The sequence below is a fragment of the Gobius niger genome (genome assembly GCF_951799975.1).
Source record: "Gobius niger genome assembly, chromosome: 8".
NCBI classification, from domain to species: Eukaryota; Metazoa; Chordata; class Actinopteri; order Gobiiformes; family Gobiidae; genus Gobius; species Gobius niger.
The window spans coordinates 20,376,257-20,396,057 of record NC_136859.1 but is presented as its reverse complement, the minus strand read 5'-3'; the positions used below and the strand labels follow the sequence as shown (position 1 = coordinate 20,396,057).

General features: G+C 40.5%; 1 protein-coding gene across 1 annotated transcript; it reads right to left on the bottom strand.

Moving 5' to 3' along the window:
* Nucleotides 1–712: 712 nt before the first annotated feature.
* On the bottom strand, nt 713–11,415 carry LOC306966992 (B-cell receptor CD22). The gene is made up of 19 exons (XM_079561853.1): nt 11,277–11,415; nt 11,121–11,189; nt 9,965–10,063; nt 9,728–9,839; nt 8,638–8,783; nt 8,425–8,545; nt 7,597–7,733; nt 7,387–7,509; nt 7,171–7,317; nt 6,450–6,555; nt 6,160–6,323; nt 5,918–6,067; nt 5,090–5,221; nt 2,765–2,846; nt 2,415–2,463; nt 1,623–1,703; nt 1,408–1,538; nt 903–1,019; nt 713–830 (listed from the first exon to the last, which is right to left on the bottom strand). The coding sequence occupies exons 1-19, from the start codon at nt 11,368–11,370 to the stop codon at nt 818–820; spliced, it is 2,073 nt and encodes a 690-aa protein (XP_079417979.1). The 5' UTR covers nt 11,371–11,415; the 3' UTR covers nt 713–817.
* Between the last annotated feature and the right edge of the window lie 8,386 nt (nt 11,416–19,801).

Here is a 19,801-nt window from a genome sequence, read left to right as displayed (position 1 = left end):
TATTTCACAGCAACAATAAAAGCCCTGCTAAGTTCTCAGTTATTTGTTAATACTAAGTTAGTACTCACTGAATGGCGCTGTCAAGACATATTAAAAAGACCACAGACTAAATCCATTGTCTGTCATTTGAAAAGGAGAAGTTAGTTTCTTCATCCTCCCCACTGCTGAGGTTATTTCCCAAACACAAAATGTACAAATGCAAATATGGGGTTGTGGTCACAACTCACTACTTCTTCTTTTCAGATTCAGATTGTCCATTATGTAAAATCAATATTATTATTATCCGCAACTCTACAAGGTTTGTTGTGTGAGATTAAACGGGTCAGGTACTGATTATATGGTGTTATTTATAGCTAAAGATAAAAAATTAGGCCACTGCCACACCTTATAATAAAAAAGGCCACAAAGCTCAACTTCTTTTATGTCTATGTGTTATAAAATGTTTTCACTATTTAAAAATCAGAGACACTAATAGTTTCCTCATTCACAACCAAAATCATCAGGGACAAAGTGTTAAGGACTTTATGTTTCTTTTAGAGGCAGTGGCAGAGTGGGGTCTTGGTCAGCCTCGGCATGTTGCATTTATGTGACGACATTTTAAAGGATCCGTGACGTTTGAGCAAAAGACCATTTCCTGTTGCGTATAGTATTTTATTAAGTTCAGTGGACATATCATCAGGACCGACACACAGTTCAAAGTCTTCATTTAGACTAATGTTCTGTTCGGCGTAGTTGTATTGTGATCAATCTGAAGTCTGAAGAACCAGATCCTGTAAATTCCTGTAGATCGTTTTGAGAGAATTGTCGCCCCTCGAGTTCATTCCAGACACCTGAGGAAATCAAAACTAGTGTTAAATAAATGTAGTGATATATGACGATAATAACTCAAAGGGTTTTCTTACCTGTAGTGAGAGGCAGTCAGTAGATGCTGAGGCAGTGAAGAGTAAACAACGTTGGTACAGGGTTTTGGTTTCCTGTCTCCACCTAGAGGCATGTTGGTGAAGTGCACCTGTTCAGCGCTAAAGCGACAAAGGGAAATCATATGAGCCTGGGTGTGGACATCTGACTCAGATCAAGGGGCTTAAAGTTGATCCCATTTTACCCAGAAATCATAACTGAGAAAAGATTTACTGTCCGCTCATAAACAGGACAGAGGGTGTTACAGATCACAAAGAGGACGAAGTAAAACAGAGAGAAAGGGAATAATTGAAATGAGTGGAAACAGTGGAAAGAGGAACTGATGAAAAAGGCTGTGCTGACAGGAGAACAATGTAAAAAGATGTAAGAGGTGAAAGGGCAATACAAGCAGTAAAATAAAATGCTGTCACTGTGGGTATAAAACAGCAGCACAGATCACGCAGGGACAATGTGACGGATATGAGAAGTGCGTTACTTAGATCCACAGACCTGGATGCTTTTGAGTAATGCACTTTGATGTAATCTGATGAACAGCTGGGGACGTCTACAGGGATCGGCAGAGCGTCTTTCAGAGGGACAATGTCCGGGTGTGAACAGTCACTCAGATCCTCTGGTTCTTCCTTTGACACAAGCATATCCGCACAATAACTCAAATGATACAATAAAACTAAAGGGCATTTCTACTTGTTGACTTGTTGACACACCATGATGCTGTCCATTCTGCCTCTTCTCATCGGTTGTTGGGATAACTCGGAAAACATGGTGTCTTCTGTCAATGAGGGGCGCTGTACTCACGAAGATAAAACAGAGAAGAGGTAAGAGCGAGAGTTTAGAGTTAACGTGATGAGCCACGAATCAAATACAAAGCCAGGCCCTGATATAATAAATAATTCTTTTGAATCAAGTAATGCTGATCAAAAACAATTTATCGACTGTCCAAGGCCTTCAATAAATGGTCCTGCAACCCACTTCTGCGTCCTGACTTCCAGTTAAGAAGCACTGCTCTAAGATTAATTAACTACCCCAAATAGGATTATACATTTAGGCAAAAGGTAATAAGTTTAATCTCTTAACCCCCACCTGAACAGAGCACATTTTCTCAAGTTTGGCTTTACCCAAATCTAAAAGCTTCTTAAAAAAGGTGTCAAAATAGCAAAAAAAAGAGACAAAAACAAAGATGAAAATGCAACAAAAGAGTGACGACAAAGTGATAAAAAAGCCACAAAGGAGCAATAGAAAGGGGACAAAACGTGACATAAAAATGTGATGAAAACGCAACAGAAGAGTGACAGAAAAGTGACAAGAAGCGAAAAATGTAATGAAATTAAAAATGTCAATAAAGTGACAACAACATGAGGAAAAAGATCTGTTTAGATGAGTTTTTTAGGTCTTAGCTTTCAAATGAGGCGTTACTCTGGCCTTTTAGATTTGGGTAATGCTGACCTGGAGAAAGGTTAAGAGGTTATATATATGTATTAATGGGAAAATGCTCATACCTTTGTCGGAGCCTCTTCAGACTCCATGTCCACTCTGTGCATGTTTTTACTGACAAAACAACAATACTAAATTAGGCTTCAAAACAGTGCAAAATAATGAGTGTAAAATGTGTGTATTTGTGCAGTGGTTCTCAGACAGTGTAGGCCTAAAATCATGTTTGCAAGTACATCTAAACTGTCAGATTTCAACACCAAGTTCTGTTGATTTGAGCTTTGATCATAAGGCAAACAAAAGCATCAAAACAATTCATCCACAGCGATATTTGGCAAAGACCCGCGATCCACTGACACACTTTTGGGTCCCGACTCTCCAGTTGAGAACCAGTGCATTAGTATGAGCTTCTTTTTACCTTATCATGACGGCTACAGTCAGAGTGATGAGTCCCGCAGACACACCCACGGCTGACGCCAGGGCAATGACCTTAAGTCGGCCTGGACACGCCAAATAAGAAAGGTTATGAGCATGACTGAAGAGGAAATTGAGCAATAAGGAAAGAATAGAAATATCACAGATACATTAATAGTAACAGAGAAAGTGAAAAATGGCACATCCTGTCGCTGGTGTCTAGACTTGATACTTGTGTTTCCACTTGTGATTTCCAAACTTAAGTCCACTTCTTTAGCTGTCTAGACTCAAATAGCAGTTTTCCACAACACCTCATCACCTCCCGCTCTCCCCCCTCATATTCAGAGGTTTAATGTGACGCACCATGACTCATTGAAAAAACACTCTGTAATCATAAAGACATTTTCACAACGATGACCAGAAATTTTACTTCAAAGTGACAGAAAGATTTCGTCACCTGTTACTTATCATCCATGCCAGAGGTGGGCATTGAGGAGTGATGCATTTATTTCCACATAAAAGTTTAATCATATTTGGAAAATTGTTTTTTTTTACCAATATCTTCAGTAAAGAGTCGACACATTCAAATCATTGTATTAGTTTAAGTACTAAATGTTGTGCCAGGAGTTTGATCGTGTGTATTTCTTGTGATACTAAAGAAAATCATTTCAACTCTTTAACTGTGTTTTGTCAGACTGATCTAAGCAATATTTAACCCCTTAAAGGGATTAGATGCAATGTCATTTTATACTCACTACTGCCACCTCAGATCTTACGCGTAATTGCAGGTTCTATATTAAAGTAGTACTAAGTAACTCATGCCCCTAGATGCCATAAGTGTATATATTGTATATCCAGTTACACAATGGAGATAATTGTTTTCACTCAAACTTGGCAGTAAATACTGTTTAAGAGGCGCTGGCCCGCAGTTAGCTTTGCCCGTTAGCCTGATAGGCTCTTCTTTCTGATTCCATTAGTTTGCATTGGTGGCTCTGACCCGGTGGCAATCAAGTTGCAAGTATGGTTTTCTGGCCAGAGACACCGGGGGGAGATGAAAGACCCCCCAATCATCCCATTAACACTTGTATTACCCCCAGAGGGACTACGAAAAGGATTTATTACGGTGATTTTAGAGGCAGTTGTGCTGAATAGGTCTGAGCTCATTCTACACAGTAGGACATGGCTGGAACATGTAGAGGGAGGAAAATACTTAATTTTCATATTTTTAAACCCCGTATAGTCCCTTTAACCAAGCGCGTTTTCTCCAGTTTGGCATTACCCAAATCTAAAAGCAAAAAAGTAGCAAAAGAACGACAAAAACATGACCAAAATTAGATGAAAAAGTGACCAAAAAAAGCGATGGAAACGCAACAAAAAATAATGACAAAAACTCTTCTGAAATGTGACAAGAACAGGGCAAACAAGCGACAAAAATGTCCTAGAAAAGCAACAGTAACACAAGAAAAAAGCATCAAACACACAACAAAAATATGATGAAAAAGCAACAAAAAATCAACAGCCAGAAAGCCAGGAAAGAGTGTCAAAAAGGTGACAAAAGTGCGATGAAAAAGTGGCCAAAACATGACTAAAAAAAAACTACGAAACCACAACGGAAATGCTTAAAACAATGCGACAAAAAGGCGGTGATGATGCAACAAAAATGTTTTGTAGGTCTTGTGAGTTGTCACACTGGCCTATAGGCTGTAAGCTCAAAGGTCAGGAAGCTTTTAGATTTGGGTAAAACCTAACTGGAGAAAATGTGCTTGGGTAAGGCGGGGGTGTTTAAGTAATAAGTGACTTTTTCTTTTGCTTTTAGTTAAGGTAGTGTCTGTATGATGTGCTATCAGTGGTTTTAAAAAGACAACTGCAAGTGAACGTGGGTTGCCTTCAGTTGTGTATGAGGACACAAGCTCAAGTTTCATCATGAACATGCAATTCCTCATTTGAAAGTCAAAAAGTTTTAAAATTAAATCACTAAGATTGAAATACTGGAGGCTGCTCTAGCACTGATTATGACGTATTTGGGGACAGGTGCTGGGATTCATGTTATGCACCACTGGCCAAATACATATCAGCTTATTAGACAGCTTTCAAAGAAAATAAAAAAAGGTTGCGATACAGAAGGCTAAGAACGACGCATTTTTCACCAAAAACCAAAAGCAGCTGAATATGAAGTCATTTTACAAAACTTCACAGCAACACCTCATCTCCTCCATTACCGTCAACACCCAAATGCTTTATGACTTTAAAGGGGAACCTCAACACCTAATTACAAGGCTAATTCTGTGTTTTTGCTGAAGCCCAAACAGAGCAGTGTCTTGTTGATCACCTCTGACTCTCACGGTGAGGACAGGAGAGCTGTGGGCTCCGATTCTATTTCTGGCTTCGCAGTAGTACCGCCCGCTCGCTTCAGGACCGACCTCAGAGAAGGTGAAGGTAGGGCCTGACCGGATGCCCCATGCTGCACCGATGGAGACAAACAAGCTTTACTGTTTCATGTTGCATGAGAATACAATTGAGGTCAAATGCTATGTTTTGCTCGGGAATATATGCTAAATAAAGGCTCATCGTTTTCATTTTAAAAGATAAAATGCAAGTACTTCTAAGCTTTTTTCAGTGCTTTACTATAACTTTTGAATTGAAGAAACTACTAGACAATCATTACTATTAGTGAACTGGAGAAGATATCGTAGGGATGTTGTTTATCAAAGAGCCGGCGTCCATAAAAATAATTGACTGTGGTGACGTGCAAGGGGAAAGTATGTATGTAACTATTATTTTACCGTTGCCAAAATGGAAGCAGACGTGTGTCAATTTGAGGGACATGTGTTGAGAGTTTTCTATTACAGTGTTTACTCGGGCTGCTTCACACGATACTCACTCCTCTGCAATTCTAGTCTTTGTTTAATTTAGACAATGCTAATCATGTTTTTTGTCCTGGCTCCGTCTCACGCATGTCCAATAATAATCACTGTCCCAACCAAATAAACAAACCATGCGTAATAATGATTTTAGACCTGGATTAGCCCTTTTTTAGACTTTGCTTCAGCCCAGGATTAAACCTGATATAATCCCATTAGACTTGGTTTCAAAATGTTCAAACAACCGGTCTTTTATAAGAAGAATAGTACAGACACCCTTTATCTTTCAAACTCACATTGTCCAGAGCTTCCTTCAAGAGGTAAGCGATGCCAGGTGAAATTGTCCACTGCTGGATTGGCCTGGCTGCTGCAGGTTAAGGTCAAGGGTCGACCAGCATCCACCACACTTGAGGGACGGGCCCAAACCGAGGTGTTTTTGGGCGGATCTGAAAAACAACAGCCAAAGATTAGGGTTTCTCATTAAAACGTAACAACTTTGTAATCTCCTTTTGAGGCTTTGTAAGCGCTCTATACTCACAGAGAATGGTGAGTGTGAAGAAAAGGGAGGTCTGGTATCCAAAGGGGTTCCATGCTGTGCAGTAGTACTGTCCCCCATTATGAGCACGGACTGAAGGGAAAGTCAGGTTTTGAACTGTTCCCTGAACCAAGGCCTGGTCTCCATGGATCCGGTACCATGTGAATCTATTGATAGATGAAGATCAATGGTTAGGGTTAGATTTTACTTTGATTTCTAGTATGTTTCTGTGTCAAAAATAAAGTAATAAAAGATAGGCCTAAATAAAAATGCAAAAAAAAAAACACTCCTACCTGCTGGCCGGGGGGTTGGCTTGGCTGTTGCAGTTGAGATTCACATATGACCCCTCTCTGATGTCCCGTGAAGGAGTCACCACCACACGTGTGTTCTTGGGAGGAACTAGAAACATTAAGGTCAGAAATGGGAAAAGACATGGAAAAATAGAAAAACTATTCTAGTATTTTAGTATTCTATACTATTATTATGCTATTATTTTGCTGTTGTTATTTGTTTTATTGTTTCGAAATACACAATAATGAATTTTCTACTAACCGCGAGGTTATGTTGATGTTTAGCTAGAGTTAGCTAATGTTAGCTTCACTTGTTCACTTGTTTTGCACATGGTAAGTAAAGTAGTGCATTGAAGTTTATAAACCTAGCTTTTACTGGAACAGTGTAAGTGTTAAAAAATAATAATAAATAGATTATTTCTTTGTGAGATTAAAATGAGTCTATGAAAGCTCTAAATTATAAATTAATAAAATGTGCATCATGAAAACAAAACAAACCAAAACCTGTTTTTCAGAAAATGGTGACCATCTTACACTGGAGCATCCCGTGATGTGGTAAATTATATTTCTAATCAGTGACTAAGTGCATTACAAAGTATCAGAACACAGTGGCAGTAAAACTGGACTGTACTTTTGAGTCTGTGCAAATGCTCGTCCCCTTGTAAACATTAAGAAAACAGGCCCCATTATGATAGCAGTAGATTATTTCATGTGTCTAACTCACATGTGACATTGAGCAGGAGTGGTCTTGACCGATCAGTCCCCAGTGAATTACGGGCCACACAGAAATACTCTCCTCTGTCTGTGTATTTTAGACTGAGCAGGTGAAGCTGGGGTCTGAAACTGTCTGGGATACTGCCACTGTCCATGTCTAATGGAAATACAAATTAATCATTTGTTATATAATATTTAATAACATTTCATGCTATTTGATCTGTACCTTTGAACCAAGCAAAGCTCTCCACAGGAGGGGCGGCATCACTGCTGCAGGTCAGGGTGACAGACATGCCCTCCATCAACTCCCCCATCGGGTACATTGATATCGTTGTGAAGCGTGGACCATCTAAGAACACCATTTTACCAGGGAACATTTAGATCATTAATGTGGTCACATAATAGAAATAAAATGTTGAATTAACAGATTACTGACATCCCAAATCTAAGGAGACTGGCGAAGACTGGACATTCTGTGGTGGGATAGGTCGACATGTGTACGCCCCACTGTGAGGCTTGTCGAATCTGTTGATAATCATCCATTTCTCATAGGAGCCCAGGTTGAGCCCATTCCTGATAGAAAAAAATATAAGTTGTGATTTATATATACAAAGCTTTTGTTCCACAAAGAGGGAGCCCCATTACTCAAGCTGTCCAACTAGGCTAGAGGTTTAATCCTAACTACTGGCAATGTAACTGCCGATGTGCCTGTGGCCAAGACACCAGCTTTGTGTTTGCATGAAGCTAGACAATGCACAATATGTCGCCAAATTATTGTTATCACAATCATAGGCGACACAACATCCATGCTGAAGTTATGATGTTACAAAATCACTAAGGACTTTCATCAAGCTAGGATTAGCACTAAAACAGCCTAGAGCAAAAAAAATGCACAGTAACTTAAGCTCGGTGTTAGTTAAAATGTTTCCAATTTGGTCCCATTTTTGCGTTGGTTTGGTCTGTACTTTTTGCTATTTGCTCACTTAACTTACTAACTTAAATTTAATGGTTGAAGTGTTTAAGGAATATAACACAATAATATCGTTTATTGCATTCTTCAAGACAGCTATCAAGCCTTAAGTGGTGCAAACCTTTCTGAATGTACATTATGTTGAGTGTGAAATGGGGATTGTTCCTTGATGCAAAATGCTATGAGTGCCTTGTGGGGTGAGATAAGTTTTATATGAACCTCCCTTTTCCATTTTTGTTTACAGAGCTACCCAAGAACTACTCAAACTAACCTGATCTTTTTTTGCACACTCACCTGTACAGAGCAAGGCTTCGTCCTGGAGCAGCACACCCCGTGGCCTGACAGCCGACAAACACCGTCTCCCCGAAGCCGAACATGTTCCTGGTCCGTGCTGGATGCACCTGGACTTGCAGGTCTGACACACACAGAGCATTAGAGAATGAGAACTGAACACAGCTGTCGTAACATGCGGTGACGTTTTGAGCGAAACATTAAATGTGAACCTGCCTGTGACGTCCAGAGTGATGGTGTCGGGGGACGTCCATCTCCCCAGAGGTTGGTCTGTCTCAAACCTGAAGTGATACTCGCCCGCGTCACTCAACTTTACACCGCGAATCTGAACCGAGCAGCTGGAGTAACTACCACCAATGTAGCTGAAACACATGGGCTGGGTTTCAGATTATACCCAACATTCTCCTACCCCTGGAGCAATAATGAATAATAATAATAATGATAAGGGCTTAGAATATATCTCTCTGCAAGCTGGAGTTGATGAGTTCCTCAAAGCACTAAACATTGACTACCTTATTCCTTCTCTACATACTTGGTGGTGGTGAGTTACAAATGTGGTGCCAGCTGCCCTGGGGTACACTGACAGAAGCAAGGCTGCCAATCTGTGCCATCAGCCCCTATGTCCACCGACCAATCAGCCACACACTGGGCAAGGTAGGTGGAGTCATCCAGTAAGAGTCAGTATTCTTTAATGTTGATATAGAAACAAGATATCCTTCAGTCAGATTTTTGATGCAGTAAATTAACCTCTTAACCCCCACCTGAACTGAGCACATTTTCTCCAGTTTGGCTTTAACCAGATCTAAAATGAGGCATTACACAGTTGCTCTCCAGTTGAGAAGCTTTTAGATTTGGGTAAAGCTCAACTGGAGATGTGGGGGTATGAGGTTAAACATTGTGTATGACTGGATCTTGTCACTTATGTAAAGGATTGGTAGTTTTTGATATTTTTATTGAAAATATTCATAATTTAAAGGGACTATAGGGAGTTTAAAAATGTTAAAATTATGTATTTTTCCAGCCATGTCCTAATGTGTAGAATGAGCCCAGACCTGTTCACCACAACTGACTCTAAAATCCTGCTCTGTCACTCAAAAAGGTGTCACTTCGGGTCCGAATTGCCGTCATGCACAAGCTTAACATAGAAGGTGCAGTTACACATATGGCCTGAGGTGGCAGTAGTGAGCATAAAATGGTCAACTTGCATCTAGCCCCTTTAATCAGTGCTATAATACTTCCCCATATGAGCGCATCACATTATTGAATCTTAAAAGCTGCAAAAATGGTGTATAGATTTTTTTTGTACCGTGTCCGTCCTCGATACGACAGGCTGATCTCGTTTGGGTCGCTGTGATGAGCAAACTCCCTTCGAGCTTGAGCCGACACTCGAAACCACATCACTCTCCTCACTGTGTGACCTGAGACAGCCACAAGCAGAGGAATAGGATTAGCTTCAATAAAGAAAGGAACAGATGCTTTTGCTACTTGTTATTAGAAGATGATGAGGAGTAGCAAAAGCACTTTCAAGAACACGTGGAAGTACCTGATGGGTAGTCGAAGCGGCAGGGCAATGTGACTGTAGTCCCCGCCCAAACACAGATATCTTTTCTAGAAAAAGTCACACTCCACCCGCTCTGGATTCCTGTGGGTCAGATATTGGTCAGTCGACAAATTTAATGATGAATTCCATTTCTATATTTAATTATGAATAACAACAAAGCATTTCCTAAACGTTTTGCCCGCATAAAAAATGGTTAGCTCTTTTCCGTTCTATTGAAAACATGGATTTGATTTCACAGTTTGGTTGTGGCCAAAGGAAAGTGAATCATGACATTTTTATACGGCCTGATATTTAAGCCCAAAAATATAACGCTATTGACAGGAAAAATATTGTCATGACCCAAGCCACTCCAGTTTTCATTTCCACACTTCAACATAGGATTAGGAAAGGCCTGTCATGAGGGCTTGACAGTAAAATGTACCAAATCGAACTTCCAACAAGTACAGAAAAGTTTCCCTCTCCGATAGTCCTCTGAGTACGAGATGTCAAACCTCAAATCAGACCTCGTAAAGCAGCACATAAAATAATAAGGTGGAGTTTAAAAGTGCTTCAGTGTCCCTGTGTGCGGCTGGCTGCCTGTCCGGATGACTACCTTGCACAAAAGACAATCAATACTTATAAATAACCTGAGTAAAGCAAGGGCACCTGATTACCGGAGGTGCAAAATGTACAGTATGTCGTTATTAAAATCATATTCCCTGCATATTTCATAGATCATCCCAAATGTATGAAATTAGAGCACTTATTTTCTACATATTATATATTTATAGTCTTGTCTCTTGAAGTGTATAACTGTATCTATTTCCATATTTAATATATATTGATTGCAATTTATAAACAGCATTTCCCAAAATATTACACTTACAACTGCAAAAAAACAACAACACATAAATAATGAATGAAAAAAATATATAATTCCGTCATAATTTCTCCAAAAATCCTCAAAAAGATAGTAAAATATAGTCAAATTATAATTGTAAAGTACAGTATAGTAAAATAAAATGAGAGAAGTGCCTTAAAAAGCATAAAATAGAACATGAAATAGTAAAACCAAAAGAAAAGAAGAAAGAATATAGATTAATAACTAATAAATCAAGGGAATAAAACAAAATGCATTTAAAATTGACATCTTTCTTACCTGGTAAAGCTGTGAGAATGGTGCCCAGGACTAATGCACCACCTGCCAACATCTCCGCTGACAAAGCCACTGTAATGTAACACAAGATGGGCAAAGAAGGATCGATCAATAAAAGGCAAAATGAAGTAATAGTAAAGATACATCGAAATGACTTACCTCTATGGGTATTTTCTCGCAGAAGCCTTGTAAAGAGAAAGAGGGTTGATGGGACAGTGATGGAGGTGATTTTATTTTGATGACAGTGGCACATAGGTCAGGACAGAGTAGTAAGAGGAGGGGGAGGAGTCAAGGTGCCAGAAGAGGAGGAAGTGTAAATGAGGTTAATATTGTTCAGACTGGCATCAATTCGCACTTTTACGTGTTCTTGCGTCTGATCGTGTGACTGTCCGACTTCCCATTTCCTAAAATACATGCCACTCAGTTGAACTTTTTTATTCTTTTGAACTTTGAAAGCAGTTTAGCTATTCTAGACCACATTGGCATATCCAGGTCACATCACGGTGCAAGATTAGGGCAATTTAAATCAGCTGATTTGAGTGTGTGTGTGCGTGTGTGTGTGTGTGTGTGCCTGTGGTTGTTCTTGTACTTACGACATTGTGAGGACCAGTTTGAGTTTTTAACCAACAGAGTGAGGACATTTTTGTAAAGTGAGGACATTTTGGGTGGTCCTCACTTATTTGAAAGACCGTTTGATGGTCAAGATGTGGTTTTAGGGTTAGGGTTAGAATTTGGTTAAAATAGGGTTAGGATTAAGGTTAGGGTTAGGGGTTTAAGATTCAGGGTTAGGGTCTGGGTAATACATTATGTCTGTGTGCTCACTAAGATAGAATTACAAGCATGTGTGTGTACTCGCAGGGAGCAACAGAGTGAGGACCTCCACGAGTTTTAGACCAGAGTTTTGGCCTGTTCTCACTTTGTGAAAGGACTGTTTTTGACTGTTTTAGGGTCAGGGTGTGGTTTTAAGGTTCGGGTTAGAATTGGGTTTAGGTTAGGGTTAGGATCAGGATTAGGGTTAGAGGGTTAGGATCTGGGCAATACGTCTATGAGCGACCTCACAGAGATGTCGCCGCAAATGTGTGTGTGTGTGTTTTTGTGTAAATAAATGGATTACTTTGTCATAACTTTTGAGAACTAAGAATGGTTCACCTCTTGTGGGGTCACTGAGAGAAATTCAGAAACAATATTATTGACCACATACTGTTTTGAAGCTTGTATTCATAAAGTCAGGCCAATTGAAGTGGTGATGCCTTGGCTCAGCGTCCTGGGAATGACCACAGTTAAATTTTGGATTTGGACACATTTGTTTTGTGTTATATCCCCCTTTTTCTCACTGTCTCTCAGTTTGTACAATTATACTGTATATATATATATATATTTGCTAAATGACCAGGTTTCTGAAAATAACCCACAAGTAAACATAGACAAATGAGCATTTACCACTTAATGGCAACAAACAGCCAGACTTGACCAACACTTTCTACAGCAATCATATGAATTTTGTATTGTGCTGATGATTGAGCGATAGTAAACGGTCAGAAAACATGTATTTAAATGTGTTTGTATTATCTGACAACACATAATATACTGTACAAAGGTCGAACAGGCATCACCCTCATGATGTCCTCCGTCCCCTACTTTAATTGAGCGTTGTTGGCGCACGACTCCAGCCACAAGCAGACGTGAGGAGGTTCGAGACCTCTCACTCAACTGTGTCCACTTAGTCTGATGAGTCTAAATGACTTTAACATGCTGCCCTGCCACAGCCTGGCCAATGCTTGTCAGTTTAGCGTCACGATGCGGCCAATTGGCTACTTAGCCCCGCTTTGACCCAGGAGTAATGAGGGCGCACTGTTTGATGTTTCTGTCAGTCTCCGCTGACAAGAGGGTCCAGGTGATGTCAAGGTCTTGGAAATGATGAGGTTGTGGGTCTGAGGAGGATTTTATCTGTGTGAGAGCTATCTAAAGTTATCTGCATCTTCTGAGAGTTTACACCTCACTGGGATTGGTTAAGTCTGCCTGTTACCCACTCAGAGCATGACGGAGGCTGACCAATAGGAGGTCAGTTGGGCAACATCAGTTCCTAAACGTAGGATTTTTTCTTTTTTTCCTTTCATTTTCAAATCATCTTGGGACCCTGGCTCGCACCCTCTGCTTTTCCCCAGTTTGGCATTACCCAAATCTAAAAGCAAAAACATGGAAAAAAAACTCAGACAAAAACGTGCTGGAAAAGCAACAGCAACACAAGAAAAAAGTGACAAAAACACATGACTAAAGAGTGATGAAAAAGCGGCCAAACACATGACAAAACACCCTACAAAAATATGAACCAATGGTCGCTGGTTGCACTGCGTTAAGACCACGACGCTAGGGGCCGCCATTGTCCGCCATTGCTGCAGCGGCTCCATATGTGGGCGGCAAAACAAGCTAGTTTTCTGTTAGTTAGCGTTGCACTTTCCACACGTTTTAAGCATCTGTAAAGCCTGGTTTCAATTTTTTTTTCTACAGGTCAATATTGCTCCTATGACAACGCTGGGTTACTTACAATAAAAGAAACCGGGCTGGCTTTCCTAAGAACATTTTTTAGAAATCTCGTACACTAATGATGGCCGGACTTTGATTGACAGGCCGTTAGCATTAGAGCTAATGGCGCGGCTACGACCGAACTACACGTCACTCGAGGGCAGAGTCTATAGTGAAGATCCTGCCCTTATGCCCTTTTTAGGAACATGCTCCGTCACAGCAGGGAAGGAGGAGTTTGTAAATCGTCCATGATTTCCCCCTCGAACTTAGTTATTATAGCAAACGTGGAGGAGTGAGGAGGCGGAGTCTATTAGTATTATGTCTATGGACAGAAAGCTTAAAAAATGCGCCAAAAAAGCTACGATCAGTTTTTTTGGTCTTAGCTTTTGAATGAGGCCTTACACTGGCCTATAGGCTGCAAGCTATAAAGGCAGGAAGCTTTTAGATTTGGGTAAAGCCAAACTGGAGAAAATGCGCTCAGTTAAGGGCGGGGAGTAAGAAGTTAGACAGGAAAGACCATTATCACATTATGATAAAATACTTATTCAACTTTAACAATTCGATTTCATATAGTGGCCAACCTCTTATTGCTCTGGATGTTCATGCTCAAGTTTTAGCTTAATAGAAAGTTATCTAAATGATGGAAACGGTGCACTAGTGGTGTACAATGCGGTCCCTTCAAACAGCCTATTTCTGATCATTTGAGTTCTAGTCTCTGTTCAGTCGGTCACTGTAAGCACTCTTTATGTCACAAAGGTGGTTTCGATCAATGTAATGTACGCTGTTAGAACAAATGGACATTATTAAGTGCTGCATTACTTAGTGGGGAACCTATACAGCGGTTTTGCTAATATGTAACAGAAACGATATCGCTGGGAAAGTTACCTTAAAAACATGATCACTATACTCTCAGGATGTGAGGTTAAATGAACAGTATATTCCAGCTCACAGATTGCTTGGGCGGATTATGGGTTATGGCCCGAAATGGTTTGCAGACCCTCGTAGCAGGTCTCCCACATGACAGGAACACTCTTGTGATTTAAAGATGCTGGATTGTAGAAAAAAAAAGGCCACTTTGGTCACAGGCTGAGAAGGTCTAATACACTACGAGTATACACTTTCTCTCTCTGCCATATAGTGTCTGCATTATGTAGACTTAGACGAGTGGTGGGCTTTGAGCTTAACCTGTAGCCACAAAATGACTTCAAAAGGATCACGGCACACTAATAGGTCAAAGCCTGATGTAATCTTAATCGAAAACAGCCCCAACTAAATGAATGAAGAGAAACAGATGGATGGAGCTAGATTAAGTGTGACTGACCACAAACAGAGAGCGAGGCTGCGAGGAGAAAGTTTCAAATAGGTAAAGGAGGGGGGTTAAAGTTGAGCTTCTGCTAAAAAGGCTCATGAAATAATGTTTGCGTGGGGATGGATAGAGATTGTTAGCTCTGCATAAGTGTCCCGAGATGTCAGAGGAGAACTGGAGTCGATGCCGATGGAAAGAAAATAGGCGATTGACTGGTGCATGACAGCATATCCCGCCGTACGGTAGGGAAGGTATCGCTGACCGCAGCCTGAGGCCAGATGAAGTGTGACCGTCTGGTGGTCAGACTGGACCTGAAGATTTTCCGCTGTTGCAAAACACTTCCTGCCTGCTGTTTTCATGTTATATGACCACGCACAGTTTGCTCCCCTGCCTTACTTTAAGTTGTCCAATATGTGATTCCTGTGTTATTCCGATGCCCACAGATTAGACTCTTGGCTCGCTGGTGCTGCAGCTTTGGAAGGACTCCACAAAAGCAAATAATGACCGGACTGTCCAACATGTGTTAGTCTTCACGTTGAGTGGTGCTCTCCGCAGGGGGAAGTCTGGGCAGGACTGACGACCATCAGAGACACAATCACATTTGACAAGGTGATGTGTAGTTTCTATGCGCTCTCTGGACAATCGACATGACGGTATTATGACCGGGAGCTTTGCCAAGAGAGTTATTGCTACAGTGGGAAATTGCTGTATAGAAAGGTTCTTGAGAATGTCGACAGTTGTACATCTTTATTATCCTGTATTTTGCCACTTTCCTCACACAAATAAGCCAAACTAAACATTTGATGATGTTTCAGACTTTACATCTGATACCCTTTGCTGCACACTCTGATTTATGCTGTTTTTTCATATTGCTGTCCCATTCACAAACTCTGGTGGGTCAGATTTCTGCTGCTGTCTGCCAGAGACCTGTCTGTGGCGGCTGTGGTATTCCACGCTGAATGAGTCATGTCTGGTGGTTATTATGGGCAGGCTTTGACTCCTCTCTCATCCCCTCTAGTGGCAGTACACAACATTACATCTGTTTCTGGTCTTCATCCAAATGAGCTCAGATCAGGATCTATTTAACCAGCTGAGTTAAGAGCACATTCCTGCTCAGTGTCGTAATAATGAGCTGTGTCTAGCCCTCAGGCCCATTAATCACTATCATTGATTTTTAAAAGTCTGGCCATGCACAGTTCACTTCAAAGACGGTTTATAATCATACTACATTAAACTTTACCGTATTATGAAGATACATGCTGACAGGAAATGACAGAGTTAGAGGAGAATTGCATTGTGATGTGGAGTGCTGAGCGTCTCTCTAAACGGACCATTCACTGTAAATAATGTGGTAAATGTGCAGTCAACAAATGTACCATTGAGACTGATATATGAGTTCTCAGTGCTTATGAAGAGAACTATGAATAAAATCATAATGGGGGATTAAAGGACTCAAATATTTTAAAGTATTTTAAAATAAAATAAAAATTAAAAGATTAAAAGATAAAAATATGACAAAAAGAACGCAATACAATCAATCCTCTCACATATTTTAAATTATTCAAACTATACATCTTTTTCATACGGGCTCCTCTTGCTCTCATTATCTTGTGCCATTTCCTGGTTGAGAGAACATGCATGTGTTCACTGCGCAGACAGTGAGTGGGAGGCTGTTCATGCGATGTGTGTGTTTTGTGGCTGTGATGGCTTTACCATGTGCACAGTCCCGGAGCGGGACGATTGAAAGAAGTCGGATGTGAAGGATCCTGTCAGGTCTGGGCTACTGTCGGAAAACCTCCCTCCAGGACCACTAGTTAACACTACTGTTTTTCTGTACACGGATTAACCCACATACTCTAGCAGCACAGCACATCCCAAACACATTATCTGTAAGTCCCTCACATGGAATGGTTCCTCACATACAAAATGAAATGTTTTATTGCGACACAAACACTGTGACCATGTCTCACTAATATCATCAAAAAAGCAAAAAGTTAAGTGTTTATTTGTCATCGTACAATTGTACAACGAAATTGCATTCAGGTGTTGGATTAGTCCAGAATTTACTATAATTACCATTTGAATCTGAAACAAATCCCAAATTCATTTATTTATTTAACATTGTCTCAAATGCAACTCCTTCTATACTGAAACTCCTCTGTAATTGACAAATAAAATAAATAACCATTTAGTAAAATGTTTTGTTAAATGTTCAAAGAATTAGCACTGAGCGTTTTCAGCCATTAAAATTCCTGCTTTGCCCATAATGAGCAAACACACTGTAAAGTGGCTGCGGCTGTTTGTCTGAAGTTCAGTGAATTTGTTGAGTTAATTTTCCCAACATTAATCTTTTAATGTTGGCAGGATTAACAGTTCAACTATACTGAGTGATTACAAAGCAACACTGCCAAGTGTATATTTCTATTATTGGCTTTGACACTCAAACTGGCAGGTTTAGGGTTCTGTTTAGAATGAAAATGATATTGAAACACTGCTCAAGTCCCCAAACTAAAAATACAGTGTCAAGATAAGCTTTGGGGTGGTACTTAGGGGCGCTGGCTGTCAGATCTGGAGATAGTCCCGTCCCGCCCCGGCAGCTACGACTCTGGGTTCTTAACTTGATGCACATGGAACAAGCTGTGCCTAGGACTTTCCTCCATGCAAACCCAACCCCAATCCTAACCTTAACCCATAACATATAATTAGTTTTTCTGGAGGGAAAAATGGTCCACACACAAGTCATTTTCTGGTAATTGACTGCACGTACTGTTGAGCTTAAATGGTCGCAGGCGCACACATACACACCGCTGTCTGCTCGCGTCGACGCACACATTGCTCTTAAACAGTGGTCGTGCAGCTGCGGCGTGTGATAATGAGACAATCCCTGGAGAGGCTCATCTGGACTGCGTTATATCATCTCCCTGGAAACCGGCCACAGCTAAAATTGTAACTGTTTTGGGCCCAGTCAGCTGCAGCATGAGGTCATCCAATATAATTCCTACAAATAAGACCCGAGAAGCTGCCTCTGATGACATGCGAATGTGCAAAGAGCGGTGGTTTCTGCTTTAAATGTGGAGAGTATTTGCGGCGCAGACTAATTTGGGTCTCTGTCTGTTTGTCTACACAGAGTCGCACCATAAACACAGTCGTGCACCTGCTTCTTGTTTTCTGAAGCAGCCAGATAGGTCTTTAAAAAACACCCTCTTGAAGTGTTTAGCTCACACATCCAATTGTTTAGCAAAATATCCGACACTTGCATTTTCTTTGATTTTTTTTCTTTCTTTTTTTAGTGATACTTTTGTGGCTGTAGTTAGATTGTGCTATGAATTTGCAACCATTATTATTTAAATGGCCTATTCATTTATCATTTAAAGCAGTACTAAGTAACTTGTTTACCTTAACAAACCCTTTCCGTAGTCCCTCTGGGGGTAATACAAGTGTTAATGGGATGATGGGGGGCGTTTTTCATCTCCCCTTGGTGTCTCTGGCCAGAAAACCACTATTGCAACTTGGCTGCCTCTGGGTCGGAGTCACCAATACACACTAATGGAATCACTATGAAGAAGCTAGCAAGCTAACGGGCAAAGCTAACTTCCTAAACTAACTTAAACAGTATTTACAGCCAAGTTTGAGTGAAAAAAACTATCTCCATTGTTTCATTGGTACAATATCCCTCCCGCCCTTTGTCTTTTCTGTCAGCGTAGTATTTACTCTCACGGACAATTAGTAAGTTAAAAAATTCAACATGCTACGACAGCTGCAGTGGCGCTTATGGCCTCTAGGGGCACGAGTAGTACTGCTTTAATAAAGAAAGATGTTCACGGTTTCTTTCATTGTGAAATTTGCGCATGTGTATCTAAATTACCCTATGGAATGAATGTAAGCCCGACCTATTGAGTGTCAGACCTGCTCTGATAAAACAGTCAATAGGTCTTGTTATTGTCTATTTGATGAAAAGGCTTCTTGTGCACAGTAATTTACAGATGATAGCAGCTATTCACAAAGTCAAGAGTGTATCGTGAGAACCCCCCAGCAATAGTCATTCACCTTACTGAAAAGAATATGCCACATTCTCCACCATAAATGTTTCTTTAAAAAAGCAAAAACTGTCACTATGGACAAAATATGGATTGACAATTTGATGATTTCTGTTTAAGCGCATTTTATGTGTGTGTGTTCTCTGAGTTCTCTGTGTTCCTCTGAGTTCCCAAACTCCACTTTCGAAACCACTGGGCTATAGCTTAATGCGCATAATGAGGGGCTGATGATGAATGAAAGGATTAAATCTCAATTGTCAGATAGCGCAGCTTAAATGATGCGTCTGAGGCCATGTTCAAAGTAGTATTTGATCACATAGCTGAATCGAAATAAATTGTTGTTCATTACTGAGATGTTTTTTCGACTGCAACATGATTAGTCAGGTATCTTCACAGCTGTTTCTTCCTTGTGCGTTTTGGTGAGCTCCTGACTTCAGTGCGCATAGGTGTGCCCCCTGGTGTGGCTTGTATTACTAACTCACATCTGGACCGACCACTTTTACAGTACATTTACACTTTTACAGTAGAGCCACATGCAGACAAAGTCCTTAACGATCAGAGTACACGCAGCCGTTAAAAACCCTTTTGTGGCTGACTTTTATTTCTATATTTCCATCATTGTCGTCTGATGAGTTCACTAGTGGGTTTGCCGTTGTAAAAAAAAAAAAAAAAAAAAAAGTCAGAATAATGAGGTTTTCATCATTTTGTTTCAGACCGAGAGGATGTGAAGTGCGTGAATGTGAGCGTGACCGTTTCACCCTCATGCTGAACGAGGCTGTGATTGGCTGGGTCTGGCGTGTTTCCCCGGCGATAGCTTT

Coding starts and splice junctions, on each gene's coding strand:
- LOC306966992 (XM_079561853.1), bottom strand. CDS start 11,370: ATGTGCCACTGTCATCAAAATAAAATCACCTCCATCACTGTCCCATCA. Junction 9,840..9,964: donor CCGCTTCGACTACCCATCAG/GTACTTCCACGT, acceptor TGGCTGTCTCAG/GTCACACAGTGAGGAGAGTG. Junction 6,324..6,449: donor GCCAACCCCCCGGCCAGCAG/GTAGGAGTGTTT, acceptor ATCTATCAATAG/ATTCACATGGTACCGGATCC.